The sequence below is a fragment of the Copadichromis virginalis genome, linkage group LG6, assembly GCF_057382275.1.
Source record: "Copadichromis virginalis isolate Kocher_CV1m ecotype Utaka linkage group LG6, C_Virginalis_male_GT1.1, whole genome shotgun sequence".
NCBI classification, from domain to species: Eukaryota; Metazoa; Chordata; class Actinopteri; order Cichliformes; family Cichlidae; genus Copadichromis; species Copadichromis virginalis.
In genome coordinates this window covers 24,869,120-24,884,445 of record NC_140623.1, presented here as the reverse complement: position 1 = coordinate 24,884,445, position 15,326 = coordinate 24,869,120, and the positions used below count along the sequence as shown (strand labels likewise).

At 38.5% G+C, this 15,326-nt stretch overlaps 1 protein-coding gene across 4 annotated transcripts; it reads left to right on the top strand.

The window, feature by feature from the left end:
• Positions 1-1,084: 1,084 nt before the first annotated feature.
• On the top strand, positions 1,085-13,538 carry LOC146707856 (C-X-C motif chemokine 10-like). Of its 4 annotated transcripts, XM_085459421.1 has the most exons (5): positions 1,085-2,185; positions 2,373-2,490; positions 2,577-2,663; positions 12,590-12,710; positions 13,290-13,538. In XM_085459421.1, the coding sequence occupies exons 1-4, from the start codon at positions 2,137-2,139 to the stop codon at positions 12,657-12,659; spliced, it is 324 nt and encodes a 107-aa protein (XP_085315547.1). In that variant the 5' UTR covers positions 1,085-2,136; the 3' UTR covers positions 12,660-12,710; positions 13,290-13,538. The 4 variants fall into 4 exon arrangements, with proteins under 4 accessions (XP_085315547.1, XP_085315548.1, XP_085315546.1 ...); XM_085459422.1 differs by lacking the exons at positions 12,590-12,710; positions 13,290-13,538 and adding an exon at positions 3,699-4,921; XM_085459420.1 differs by lacking the exons at positions 12,590-12,710; positions 13,290-13,538 and adding an exon at positions 2,751-3,689.
• Positions 13,539-15,326: the final 1,788 nt, after the last annotated feature.

Sequence of the window (15,326 nt, the reverse complement as noted above, 5' to 3'; positions counted from 1 at the left end):
TAAGTTCTTTAGAATTGTGCAGACTGTTTTTACTGTCAACACTGTATTTCCATTTATGCTGAAAATGTGTAATACAGTAAAAAGTTAAACTGTTATTTTATCAGTATAGTAGACATGTATATTAAATGCATAGATGCTGACATTGCACCTTTTCACTGTTAAAGCAATGTAGAAAGATGAAATATTTTGGAAAGAAGTCAAGACAACATGCAGGAAATCTATTTCCTGTTCATAGACTCAAAGATATATACACACAGTATATACAGTGTGTGTATATACACGCATCATGGACATGAATGTCATGGCAACAAGGATTTCTTTGAACTGTTCTTTTTCCAGCGTGGAGTGATTGTACAGTGTACATATTTAATTACTAAAAAAATTTTGATTGAACAAGTTTGAATTTATTTTCTGATTTTCTCCAGTCCACACAGAGTCAGAATTATTCAGGATCAAACATATACATACACTCACTTAAATATTTTAATAAGTGGCGCTGAAAGTGCAACAGTGTCTTTCAAATTGACAAGGACAATGCCTATTAACTTGTGATTAGTGATTATGATTAAATGCGACTTGTAGTTTCTGTTTGCCAGCATTAAAAATGGATTTGTTTGACAGGACCTATTTGGTTGACCAACACAACATTGGGAAAGTAAAAAGAACTGAATAAAACCGGAAAAGGATAAGTTGGGAAGGTCTCTTGGAGCCAACAACTGCAGATCTCTCCATCATCAGTTCAAACAGTAGTGCATAAGTACAAGTTATTCTGATATGTCATCACTTTTTCAAGGTCTGGAAGAATACAAGAGATGATTAGTTAGCATGTTCAGAAACACCCCAGGAACCACCAAGGCTTAAAGCTGGTACAACAAACTAGATGAAGTAATAAAGGAGAAAGACTACCTCCAAGATTCTTCACCTCAAATCAAAACCCAGATAGTTTAAAACTTGGACACAAAAGCACCTGGTAAGGTGCAACTTGGAAAAATTTAACCAATTATTAGTGGGGGTGTATGTATATATTTGAGCCTGTGTGGATTAGAGAACCCCCCCCCCCCCTCTCCCCCCCAAAGAAAAAAAATCTAAAATCCTATACACCCAATTCTGGAATTTTAAAGTAATTAAAGATATATGGCGTCCAAAGCATTCCACCCTGAAAAAATAACAGTTCAAAGAAATCATTAAAAGCCCCAAATTACCATGAGGTTCATGGTAAGACTTAAAAACCTGAACTGGGAAAACAAGGACTGAATCATTTCCTTGCTGTTGGCCAATTGTTCATTGTTTGCGTTCTGCAAGCTGATGGGATGAAGTTTTACAATATAACTTGCCTCCATTGAGACTCAAATGTAAACATCCCCTGGATAGTCTGAAAAACGTCAGGATGTTTAACAAATAAAGAATTGTACAACCTCTCACCCATAAACAATGAATACTTTAATCTTGGATATCTGTTGGGGGATGGTCCCGAAGTACAATTTCACATGTGAAATCGCATCCCTCTGACTTTAATGTCATGCCAGGGCAAGCCTGCTGGCTTGTCATAAGCACCTTCTGTTTGAAAAGTTGGTATCTGCAAAGCCTTCACACATATATCTGGCTGAATATTAACAGGTTTGTGCTAGTTTTATTTATGTTTATAGAGGGAAACTGTTATGATCTATGTTTATTTATGCATATATGCAACACAAATTATACAAAGACAAGAAAGACAAATACAAAGTCTTTGGTTTGGCACAGATATCCATATTCCAGATAACTTGTTAGTACCATTTACTGGGACAAGGCTTTAAGAGGTTTAAGAAAAAAAAACCTTTTTCCATGGAAATCAGTTCTCTTGCGATGTACTTATCTTGGGACAGAGTCCAGGTATTTCCTTGCCAAAAGCCTGCTGCTGCAGCATGTATTTCTTATGTGATTCTTATTCTGTGCTCTCATTTTTTTTTATTGAGGGGGGGAGAAAAAAGAGTTCATTGGAAAGAGGGAGCAAAGAGAGAAAGGGGGTCTGCAGAGCAGACTTCATCACAATCTTTCAAAGAAGAGGGCTGAGCTGATAGTCTACTCACTAATCATATTCTTCAGATATATATCGTATCTCTTAGATAGTTTAGTTTACAGTCAGTTGCAGAAGAAATGTCTACCATCGTTGTAGCACTCCTGGTTTTCCTGACTATCCATGGAGGTAAGTATAGCTGAACAACTGATGAAAATACAAAACATTTATTGCTCAGAAATGTGCATTTGACACCTAATGGCAGCAACAGAATTTTCATTTTTGTCACGTGCATGTGAATTTTAACCTGCAATAGATGCTTGCCTTACCTTGTTTGTCTCCAGACACTAAAATCATTCTCTAACTTATCTAAAAGCCTCAGGTATCAGTCCTAGATGCCAATGCCTCTTTAAGGAGAAAAGGCCAATTGGACGTTTCATAAGCACCGTGGAGATTTACCCTGCAAACTCCTACTGCAAAAGCACTGAGATTATGTAAGTATTTCTATTGATTTGCCCTCATAAAACACTTGAACCATATGCATATATCTGCCGTCTCGTATCTGTCTTCGATCCTGCAGTGCTACTCTCAAGAAGGAGGGGCAAAAGATTTGTCTGGACCCCAATGCTCCATGGGTCAAACAAGTGCTTAAAAGTAAAAAGATTACGTGAGTGTAACTTTACTGTACTTTGGTAACTGTTGAATTGAATTGAATTGAATTGAATTGAATGAATGCTTTATTGGCCATATGCAGGTTGCCCCGCAGAGGAATAGTACCCCCCCCCCCCCGACTTACACACACAACAAAGATATCACATGGGAATACAGTCGGAGATCGGCAGCGTTGCAGAGAAAACACTGAAAAATTACACAACAATGGGAAAAAGTACAAGAGGAAGAAAAGAGACCTCTTCTCACGCTGGGCACCTATGGGAGGACAGCATGAGAACAGGAAACAAAAAAAACTCCTCTGCACAGAGAGCACATTAATGTCCACATCACAACATTAGAGCACGTGACTGGCCACAGGGGTGGATAGGGGGGTGGGGGGTAATCCGAAGGAACACAGCAGTCGTCCTACACAGCGCTACCATTTCAGCGCGGCACGCATACCCGCCGTCTTCCCCCGCAGGAAACAAGCATCGAAGGCGTTTGGAAAGGGAGGGGGAGTTAGTAGATACCAGTGCATATAAAACCTTATTTAAACAAGAAGCATATTACTTTTTTCAGAATCCGGATAAGCAGGGAGAGCAAGATGTCTGCAATGACTGAGAAACATATTTTAACACAACCCCACCTTCATTTTTTACATTAGGGTGAACTGGAAACCTTGTGTGGCTATTGCGTTTGCATGCTTAGTCATGGATCAGGAAAAGGTTCAATTTCTTACAAAAGGAATTAAAAGCACCCACTTCCCCTTAACATATACAATTACAGGAAGATATTCACGATACCAGGAAAACAGTTAATCATTAATGATTAACTTGTCACTAGGAGTGTCACTTCCATTTTTTGCTTTTGTTAACAGGAAGTGGCTCCTACATTTTTGTTGGTTCTAATGAAAGAATAAAAAAATATACAATTGGTCATTTTATTGCATTCAAATTAATCAAAAAAAATTTGATTTTTTTTTTTACATTTTTTTCTGTGAGCCAAGTGAAATAGTATTCCCCTTAAAACATGAACATTTTCTTTTCTGTAGGCAGACACCTTGAAGAATATACCTTCCCTGATTTGGCTAAGATGGACAGAGGATAGACACATGGAAAATAGAAGCACAGACTGCAGTTATAGAACATAAACTGGGTTTTGTTTGAAGGTGTAGAAGCAGGATTGTTTATACCCGTTTTCACTTTACAGCACTTAACTGTGTTCTCTTATTATTGATGTGAACTATCTGTGTTTGTATTTCCTTAAAAATATATCCTTATATACATTACATGTTCATTTATTAATACATTGTGGGGATAAACCTTATTAACTAACGGTAAGGAGGGACTAGATAGTGGGCAATGAGGACAGAGCACAACAGCAAGTCATGAAATGGGTTTAAAACTTTATTAGAAGAGTTGGCATTTAATGGTTTGTATATCACATATGACTGTTCCATGTGCTGTGCTACATACCATACATTTTGTCAAGGACATTTTTGCTGCCTTTGAAATGTCAGGAAAAAATTGTGGAAAAATAAATCTATTCATCCATTTTCTTAACTGGTTATCCAATGCAGAGTCATGGTGGGGCTGGAATCCTGCCCAAAATGTCATAGGGTGAGAGGTTAACAGGTACAGTCTATTCAGGTATATTGTCCATTGCAGGGTAAAGCAAAAAGGAGAATTTCTTGGATTGTGTCATGTAGACTATGGCACACAGTGAGATTATATTTTCAATGGAAGGAGATTGCCACCTCTTGGACAAAGATGCATACCATTAGGATTGTCTCATTTACTGAATACCTCTATAGCAGCTGAAAGCAATTATGTTCTTTCAAAATTAAACAGTTTTTACTGTGCCCTTTTCAAGAAAAATCCTTAGCTGGTGTATAACCATAGTCATTTATGCTTCTTCTGAGCTGACTGCAGAACAACTAGTATTTTAGTTTTAAACACAGTAACAAAGTTAACAATTAAAAAAATGTACTATGTGCTTGTTTTGTATCATCACTGCTGCTTTGAATAAAGGCTTATGAATAAAGGAAATACAGTCACATCTTTTTAGGACTGTGATTTCAAAAGCAACAACAGATATTTGATCTTAGCCTATGAAAGTTATGCTGACATACCGAATGTCACACCACTTCCCAGTTACACAGCTGCTTTTTATTCCCCCTTTGACTTTCCCTAACTCTCTACCAGAGATGGGCAGTAACGCGTTACTTGTAACGCGTTACTGTAATCTGATTACTTTTTTCAAGTAACGAGTAAAGTAAGGGATTACTATTGCAAAATCAGTAATTAGATTACCGTTACTTTCCCGTAGGAACGCTGCGTTACTGCGTTACTAAAACCGTGATTTTTTTTGCGAGAATGTCTCAAGACAGTGACGTAAGCAAGTGCGACGTTGGTGACAGCAGCTGTCTGCAGATCAACAATGGATAATATATCGAGTGCGGGAGAGAGTATGAGCGTGCAGCGTTTAAAGTGTGGAAGTACTGACCTTACTTTGAGTTTGATTCCATAAAAAGTGACAAAAACATTAGCGTCCATCGTGCGTGGGAAGAAAACTTCTTTTTACAGCGAAAAAAAACCCCTAAACTTCCGAGCAAGCACCGAGTAGCTACGACGTGATGGGAAACTCACAGAGACACTCGCGCGGATTCTTCAACTGACCGCAGCACACCTGCACCAGGGTAACCCTCCGCCTACCCTGCTCCTGCTTTACAGGTGAAAATAGAGCAAAAGGACCGCTGAGTCTTTGACTTTATTTATTTTCTGCTGTGTTTTACTTGCATCTGTTTGAAAGAGTGAGTGAAAACACAAAAAATATTTTATTTTATGTGCTGGAATGTGTAGAAAATAGGTTTAAATGTTAAACTAATTTATTCAAGTCAGAGAATGTTGCATATAATTAAATGTTTTGCTTGATGCATAAAGTTAAAAGATTAAAACTGATAAAACAAGTTAAAAAAAGAGACTTTTCCATTTGATTACATTTTGTATGATGGATTATGTAGAAAAAGTAGAATTGGGCTGAAAGATCTATCACTTTATCACCTCTTCAGGTTGTAAATCGTGTTTTTAAAAAGTAACTAAGTAACTAAGTAATTAATTACTTTTGAAAATAAGTAATCAGTAAAGTAACGGGATTACTTTTTTGGGGGAGGAATCAGTAATTAGTTACTGATTACTTTTTTCAAGTAACTTGACCAACACTGCTCTCTACTCCCTTCAGATCTGTTCTCTGTGGTTCTGTAACTCCTGTTTTCCTACTTTTCCCACTGACTTACATGCAAATGTTAACACACTGGGATATCATGTTGATTTACTGCCAAACTGTAAATAATGTTGCAATCTTGTTCTCAGTCTCCCAGTGCTTCCCATGTGAAAAAGAAATAGTAAAAACTTATATGTGATTACTCATGAAAGTGGCCACTTTCTAATTACTTTCATACATTGTTTTAGTAAGTATCCAAAACATACAAGTTTCATTATATAATTTTTCAAGGGATCTTATATCTGTTTTCACTCTTATATGCTTTTCATACAAGTTTCACACAAGACAGATACAAACTTTATAACATTTCTATATATCTTTTCCATATGGGTTTTCTCAGCCATTATGTTGAATTATGCTTAGAAAGTAAAAAACAGAAAAAAGAAAAGAAAAAAAGAAATGTAGATCACATGCACGATATAAATCATCATATACAGTGGGGCAAAAAAGTATTTAGTCAGCCACCGATTGTGCAAGTTCCCCCACTTAAAATGATGACAGAGGTCAGTAATTTGCACCAGAGGTACACTTCAACTGTGAGAGACAGAATGTGAAAAAAAAATCCATGAATTCACATGGTAGGATTTGTAAAGAATTTATTCGTAAATTAGGGTGGAAAATAAGTATTTGGTCACCTCAAACAAGGAAAGTCTCTGGCTCTCACAGACCTGTAACGTCTTCTGTAAGAAGCTTTTCTGTCCCCCACTCGTTACCTGTATGAATGGCACCTGTTTGAACTCATCATCTGTATAAAAGACACCTGTCCACAGCCTCAAACAGTCAGACTCCAAACTCCGCCATGGCCAAGACCAAAGAGCTTTCGAAGGACACCAGGAAAAGTATTGTAGACCTGCACCAGACTGGGAAGAGTGAATCTACAATAGGCAAGCAGCTTGGTGTGAAAAAATCAACTGTGGGAGCAATCATCAGAAAATGGAAGACATACAAGACCACGGATAATCTCCCTCGATCTGGGGCTCCACGCAAGATCTCATCCCGTGGGGTCAAAATGATCATGAGAACGGTGAGCAAAGATCCCAGAACCACACGGGGGGACCTGGTGAATGACCTGCAGAGAGCTGGGACCAAAGTAACAAAGGTCACCATCAGTAACACGTGTTCCGCTGCTGAAGCCAGTGCATGTCCAGGCCCGTCTGAAGTTTGCCAGAGAGCACATGGATGATACAGCAGAGGATTGGGAGAATGTCATGTGGTCAGATGAAACCAAAGTAGAACTTTTTGGTATAAACTCAACTCGTCGTGTTTGGAGGAAGAAGAATACTGAGTTGCATCCCAAGAACACCATACCTACTGTGAAGCATGGGGGTGGAAACATCATGCTATGGGGCTGTTTTTCTGCCAAGGGGACAGGACGACTGACCGGTGTTAAGGACAGAATGAATGGGGCCATGTATCGTGAGATTTTGAGCCAAAACCTAGGGCTGGGTATCGTCACTGATTTCTAGAATCGATTCAATTCCGATTCACAAGGTCCCGAATCGATTCGATCCACAATTCGATTTAATTCGATTTAATTCGATTTAATTCGATTTAATTCGATTCGATTCGATTTAAATCTGGGAAATTTTGACAGTCAGAAATATTATAATTCAGATCAGTACATTTACATATTTTTGTATCTATAAAAAGGAAGCTGACACTCGCAAGACTTTATCAAAGGTGTGAGCATCACAGCAGATGCCTTTGTGTCAAAGTAGCTGAAGATAAAACACAGAAAAACATGAAGGTGGTTTTCCTGGCCTGGGATTTTATAAAAATATTCTGCAGTACATCAAAAACGAAAGAAAACCATTAATCAACATATGAACATCACCTCTGAAGTTACAGCGGTTTTATTAGAGACACAGCTAAGCGTTTTGCATTTTGAATAATTTTAAAAAGTTTAAATTTGTTCAGTATTGAACAGCAGAAATGAGGTTTTCTTTTCGGAAGAATGTAAAAGGGAAAAAAACAGCGGCTGACAGCGCTGTAAACAACAGTAGACTTGTGTAACAAGCAAGCGAATAATGAAGAAAGCGAAACTGTTCTTGAAGTACACAGAGAGAGAGAGAGAGAGAGGGAGAGAGAGAGAGGGAGAGAGCTGTGCATCGCGGTGGAAGCAAAACAGTAAAAGTCAGAGTGAATTCATGACGATGTTTATGTGAAGCGTTTGGATCTTCTTCTGCTGCTGGTTCGGTCAATATTGTTTGGAGAGAGATCAAACTAACAGCTTTAGAATCGGCTCATAAAGGGCGTGAACACAAAGCGCGGACCCGCCGACAGATCAGAATCAGCGAGCTGTCGGCTTTCAGCCCCGACCGTGAGAAAGGCGACATCTCACTGATTCTGATCCGCGGGTCGCGCTGTGTGTTTAAGTCTATGTGCAGAATCCGTGTACCTGCTCTCATTTACTGTCTTAACTGTTTGGTGGTTCTTGAAATTTTGTGAGATGTCACCAGAGATTCTGGCATTTCGGGCAAAATAAATTTATATTAAAAAAATCGATTCAGGATTTTAATGAATCGATTTTACGTTATCCAAGCCAGAATCGATTTTAATCGATGAATCGATTATAAAAACCCACCCCTACCAAAACCTCCTTCCATCAGTGAGAACTTTGAAGATGAAACGAGGCTGGGTCTTCCAACATGACAATGATCCAAAACACACCGCCCGGGCAACAAAGGAGTGGCTCCGTAAGAAGCATTTGAAAGTCCTGGAGTGGCCTAGCCAGTCTCCAGACCTCAACCCCATAGAAAATCTGTGGCGGGAGTTGAAAGTCGGTGTTGCTCGGCGACAGCCCCAAAACATCACTGCTCTCGAGAAGATCTGCATGGAGGAATGGGCCAAAATACCAGCTACTGTGTGTGCAAACCTGTGTGAGAGATACACATATTGACGGGGCCGGGTTATGTTAAAAAGTATTGTTGTTATACTTTGGTGGTCATTGGTTCAAAGGTACCCTACACTTCTTTTTTTGTTTGCTTGTTTGTTCTGGTGTATTTTTCATTTGAACTGTTATTCTGCCAGAGTACTCATATTTACAAGATGGCATTGAACGCCCCATTGGTGTGTCAGGAAAACTCTTTTGTACGTATGTTCCTTGAAGGGGATTGGAGTCGTTCTTTTTTCCACCGCAGCGAAGGGCTAGGAGTTGGAGAGGAGCTGCTGTATGTTTTTGTTATCGATCTGATTGTGAAATAAAGCATATGCAGTGAGAAAGCAACTCTCGGAGTCATCCCTGCCTAAAAGCTGCAACACCTGGTAAAGACCTATAGTAAACGTTTGACCTCTGTCATTGCAAACAAAGGTTATGTTACAAAGTATTGAGTTGTATTTTTGTTATTGACCAAATACTTATTTTCCACCCTGATTTACGAATAAATTCTTTACAAATCCTACCATGTGGATTCATGGATTTATTTTTTTTTTCCACATTCTGTCTCTCACAGTTGAAGTGTACCTCTGGTGCAAATTACTGACCTCTGTCATCATTTCAGGTGGGGGAACTTGCACAATCGGTGGCTGACTAAATACTTGTTTGCCCCACTGTAGCTGCACCTCAGTACTCATCAAAATGTGACTGTTCTTTTCATTAAATTTTCAAATAATATATATACAGTATAACATCAAGAATCAAATGTAATCAAAGGTAAGCATTGCATTAATAGAATATTTTCCGAAAAAAACATGATAGGAATAATGGGAGATTTCCATTTGCACAATAGGCTCTTCCAAAATTCATTTTAAAAGATTCTGTCCCAGTTTATGACAGAACTGAGGTCTTAAACAGCTTTAACAAGCACTTTGTAGCTACTGGTTTTTTATTTAACTCTGTTGGAGCAGCCCCCATGATTCCCTGCACAGAACCCCAAACATATATTGGGGAGCTTTTTGATTTTTCTCCTTTTTCTGTCCAGGAAGTGCATAAAGCTCTTAAAGCCTTAGATCACAGGAAACCCCCAGGGCCAGACTTAATAGAGCCCTATTTTCTGAAAATAGCAGCTGATTACATTGCACAACCTCTTACGATCCTTTTTAATCTTTCAATCCAAAATAAAGAAATTCCACTTGTTTGGAAGTCTGCTTTTGTTACGCCAATATTAAAAGGAGGCGACCCGGCCATTTTGACTAATTACAGGCCAATATCAAACTTGTGTGTTTTGGCAAAAGTCCTTGAGTCTCTCGTCAGTGAGCAATTAAAAGAGTTCTTGTACTCTAATGAAGTTCTTTCAAAACTACAATCTGGGTTCAGAAAACAGCATAGTGCTGTCACGGCTGCCACAAAAGTGATAAATGACATACTTGTTGCTCTTGATAAAAAACAGCACTGTGCTTCTCTCTTTATTGACCTGTCAAAAGCTTTCGACACTGTGGATCACGCCATTTTAAAGCATAGGCTTCTTTCTTTGGGGCTGTCTAGACATGTTGTCTCCTGGTTTACTAATTATTTGAGTGACAGGACTCAATGCATTAAATGTGAAAATCTGTGCTCAGAACTTTTGAATATTCACACTGGGGTGCCACAGGGTTCAATTTTAGGACCTCTGCTGTTCATCATGTATATAAATGATTTGGGACAAAATGTGTCCAATGCTAGTATGCATTTTTATGCTGATGACACAGTTATTTATTCCTTTGGCTCAAACTTTGAAAAGGCAATAGAATCGTTGCAGAAAGCTTTTGACGTGGTTCAGCACACACTTCTGGAGCTGAAATTGGTTCTCAATGCTGAAAAGACAAAGCTAATGTTTTTTTCAAACATGAAGAGATTTCCTCAAACTGTCCCCTTGGTGTCCACTCTTGAGGGAAACCTCATAGAAGTGGTGCATACGTATAAATATCTTGGCTTTTTAATTGATGATTCTCTGACCTTTAAACCTCACATAGACAATCTTGTGAAAAAACTCAAACTAAAATTGGGATTTTTCTTTCGAAACAAATTTTGCTTTTCTTTTGAGACAAAAAAGCGTCTTGTAAATGCTACATTTTTATCTGTTTTAGATTATGGTGATCTGCTGTACATGAATGCTTCCGCCCAGTGTCTTCATAAGATTGACTCAGTTTATCATGCCTCCTTACGGTTTATTACAAACTGTAGGGCCTTGACCCATTGTTGTGATCTGTACGCTCGAGTGGGATGGCCTTCGTTGTCCTCCAGGAGGTTTGCTCACTGGTGCATCTTTATTTATAAGGCCCTGCTTGGACAAATGCCCACCTACATTTGCGATCTGCTCACACGGAGAAGTACTGTTTCTTACAGCCTGCGTTCAAGCGATCTTTTATTGCTCAATGTTCCATTTGCCAGAACTGAACTGGGAAAGAGGGCTTTTACTTATGCTGCCCCTTTCACATGGAACATGATGCAAAAAGACTGGAAGATAGCAGATCTTATTTCATTAAATGCTTTTAAGTCCAGATTGAGAGAGCCAGAGAAAAATGTTTTTAAAATGTAATTGTTATTTATAATATGTATGTAACTTTGTAATTTCAACGTGTTGTCGCCTCTTGGCCAGGACTCCCTTGCAAAAGAGGTTTTTAATCTCAATGGGACTTTTCCTGGTTAAATAAAGGTTAATAATAATAATAAAATATTACAAGTCTGGCCTTTAAAGGGTCCTGAACTGTAAACTCTTTAGATGAAGCTGTGCTATTGGTGAAATGGTCTGAAAAAAAGAGCATTATGTACAACTTGTTTCCCAGTTCATGTAGAAAAAGATTTTAAAGATTTCTTCCTAGAAGGCTACAAAGCTGGCCTGAACCAAAAAATATGCAAATTGCTTGCTGGTATTTGTGGAAAAAAGTGGTAGGCTTGACCTTGACATTGCTGGTGTAACTTTGTTTGTGGTAGCATTATGTTACAGTTTACATCCATGCATATGCTTTTAAAGCAAATACTAGTGAACCATCAGGTGATTTGAATTTTCTTCTGCTGACAGATAACTTTCTGGTAAATTATGTTTGCTTATGTTGCTTTGGTTAAACTTACCATTGATTGTTCCTTTGTTCTGGTCCTATATCCAAAACGTGTGTGGGTCATGATGTCATTAACTGCATCACTGGGTACAACCAAATGAAGGGTTTTTCCTTTTGTATAGTACTGTTTATTTACTTTAAAGTAACCTCTTGAGTTGTACTGTATGCAGTGTTTTACATTTCAAACCATTTAGCTGCATAAATGAGTTTGTCAATTGGATAAATAATCTTACTCCTGTTTCTTTGTTTAGATTGTATTGTTTGGTCTAACCTATTTCTTAATGGTAGAGACTAATGATGTTCAGGTGTGTATAAAGTCTGTATAAATCAAGTGAGAGTTTGACGACCGGGGTTGTTTTGAGATGGTAGAGTGGAGATGCCAGGAGATAAATAAATTTGACCAGTCTGCTGATTCTGTCTACTTATCACTTTCCTTAGTACTTGCTCTACAGTACTTGACTACACAGCAAATTCAAAAGTGTTAAATTTTTTGGTGTTAATAGTCTCCTTGCAAAAGTAGAGTTAATTTTACTCTAAGCAGAGTCACATTCTTTTAATGTAACTCTGAGGTGTAAAATGATAGTAGTTAAAATCGAGTGTTAAAAATGAGTGTTTCTCTGTCAAATCTGGAGGTGTTACAATGGAAACATTAACTCTTGACCTCTTAATTCTGAACTCCTACAGGGGCTATGACACCAACAGAGTAAATTCACAGACTCCGCCCCCAGCACGGCTCCAATCGAAGCTGAAGTGAAGCCGTTTCAGAACATTTTGCTCTACATATTTGAGTTGTTTGCCATGCTTGGTAAGTCATTTTTTCAAAGATTGTTTCAATTGTTATTAGCTTTTACTTCTGTGGCTCTTTGGAGTTGAGACAAAGCTGTGTGAAAGGCATTAGCCATGTTGCTCGGTGATAGCATAATATTCTGTTTTAGCTAGCTGAAAGGTATTGTTTGCGGGCAAATACCACAGCCTTGAAAAAAAGCTTGCATGTGAATTTTCAGTCAAATTTTTGGTCAAATACACCTAAAACAATGTCTAGAATGTGAAATGTTGGTATAATGGTGCTACTTGAAGCCTGAAAACGATCGCCCATAAAAAAAACCGAGCAAACAGCAGTAGCAGACGTCCTGACTGGATTCTACGTTAGCATTTAGATCCCTCCAGAGTTTTGTGCACACGGTTTAGGTAAAAATGAAAAAGGTTGAGGTTTTACATTTAGTTCAGTATTACCTGTTGCCTGTGTCTTTGTCTTTTGGGAAAATACTTTACACAAGTAATGGCTCAAAGAGGATTCCTTTTTTTTCTACTGTGCTGCAATTGTTTACTGGATTATTTGTGCCATTAATTAGTGTCAACTAATTTTTATTCAATCTCCGCACAGGATATGCTTGTGAAGATGGAATATGGGGGAGAGCAGAAGTGCGTTGAAGTTCCACAAAGGGATGAATGAAGGACATGCATATTGTATTGAAGCAATAAGTGTTGAGAATGCTGTTATTTGCATTTACCATGTCAGACCTTTTGATAAACACAATTCTAATGAAAGTGAGAACATGTACACTGTTACATCTTTCAGAAAATGTTTTGAAATTGTGGTGCACAGTTCAGAATAAATGTTTTTCAAAAACCATTGCATCTTTTTAGTAAATGTTTATTTCCAAAAGAAATTTCTAGAAGTTCAGAACAGTAAAATTCCCGCTTTTTTAGAATGAATTAGAAGATAACTCTTACGTAGTTAAACTAAAATACTCTTTGAGAGTTAATATATAAACTCTTAACACCAAGTGTTAAATTATCAACTCCAGACAGATTTGGTGTTTAACACTAAATCAGAGTTAACGTACCAACTCTCCAAAAAGAGTTAAATTAACATTTTCTGGTGTGGACCCATATAGACACTTTAATAGTGTTGAAATCAAATCCGACAGTGTTAATTTGGACATGCTGGATTTGCTGTGTACTTTAGACTATTTTTGTTATGGTTTGTTTTGCCAGACTCAAACCCAGGACTCAGGAATGAAGGTTCAGTGAATTTATTTATAGTGTTGGTGCAGATAGTGCTACATGCAAAGTTTTCTTAAAGTGCTATGTTCAAAAGTCCCATATGTACAAAATCCACTGGAAGGAAGGTTCAGTTAATCCAAGTCCCCGAGCCTCTGAGTCTCTCGAACAGAATCGCCTAACTTGGCCAAGCAGCACTCTCACAGAACTCCGCTGCGCTGTCCTACGCACAAGAAGAGACACATTAGAAATTTTCACCAAATAAATTGGAAACAAAGATTTACAGACAGGCACAGTAAAGACTACCACAGTTACACAACACTCAGGTCGTGTCCAAATTCATGGGCTGCATCCTCCTGAGGCTGCATTTGTAGACCGATTACGTCACAGCGACGCGCCGAAAGCTGTCCAAATTTGTAGACTGTCACTGTCGCTACCCGATCCGTACCGGAAACCCATGGGTACCCCGCATGTGCAAATCTTACGTCACTTCCTCTCTTTGCCAACATTGCGACATTCAATATATTTCAATGATACGGTTAGTGCCCAGTTAGCTCCTAGCATTTCTCAACAGCTCTGCCTCCTTTTCGACTACCAGGACATTTAAACAATGGATAATCCGTATACAAACAAATTTATGCTTTTCTCCTCAACAGAGAGCGTTCCCCGATTGAACAACGCCGTAAAATAAGAAGAATGGCGCCTAATTACAGAGTTAATAATACAGACTTTGTAATATGTCACGTGAAGATTCATCAGCCAGATGAAGTGTTTACTGACAATTGACAGTGATAGCAGACATCACCATCACTATTCCAATCAATCTTCTCCACACAGACAAGCATAAACACACTCGACTATCACTAAATCAAATTTAACACACGTTTGTAATGACGCTAATTCAGTTTACAATATGGTTCATTCGATCGGTCAGCAGGCGGCAGTATCCTCGTACACTGGGGAATAAACTCATTAAACGAACAGAAGAAGAAAACCCCTGCACATGCGCGGTACGGATCGGGTAGACCCGATTTGTATGGTCCGACTTTGCACATGCGCAGTAAGGATCGGTGAGTTCTGATCCATAACTATCTTTTTATTTTTCGTTTTTGTCTACATCATATTGAAATGTTTCATTATTGGAAACATTTTAAGAGATAGTTATTATTCTTAACATCTTAACAGATACTCTGACCTGTAACTATCGTAAAACGCTTCGACCGGAAGTAGACATCTTTCGCGCATGCGGGGTACCGATCGGGTTTCCGGTACGGATCGGGTAGTGACAGCGTCCTCCTTTTCCCCGAATTTGAAGGATGGGTCGGGTGTGTCCTTCGTGGCCTACCATATCCCAGAATATGGTAGGCCAACAATGGCCAAACTGGAGTTTGGCCATTGTTGGAAACAGCCAAACTCC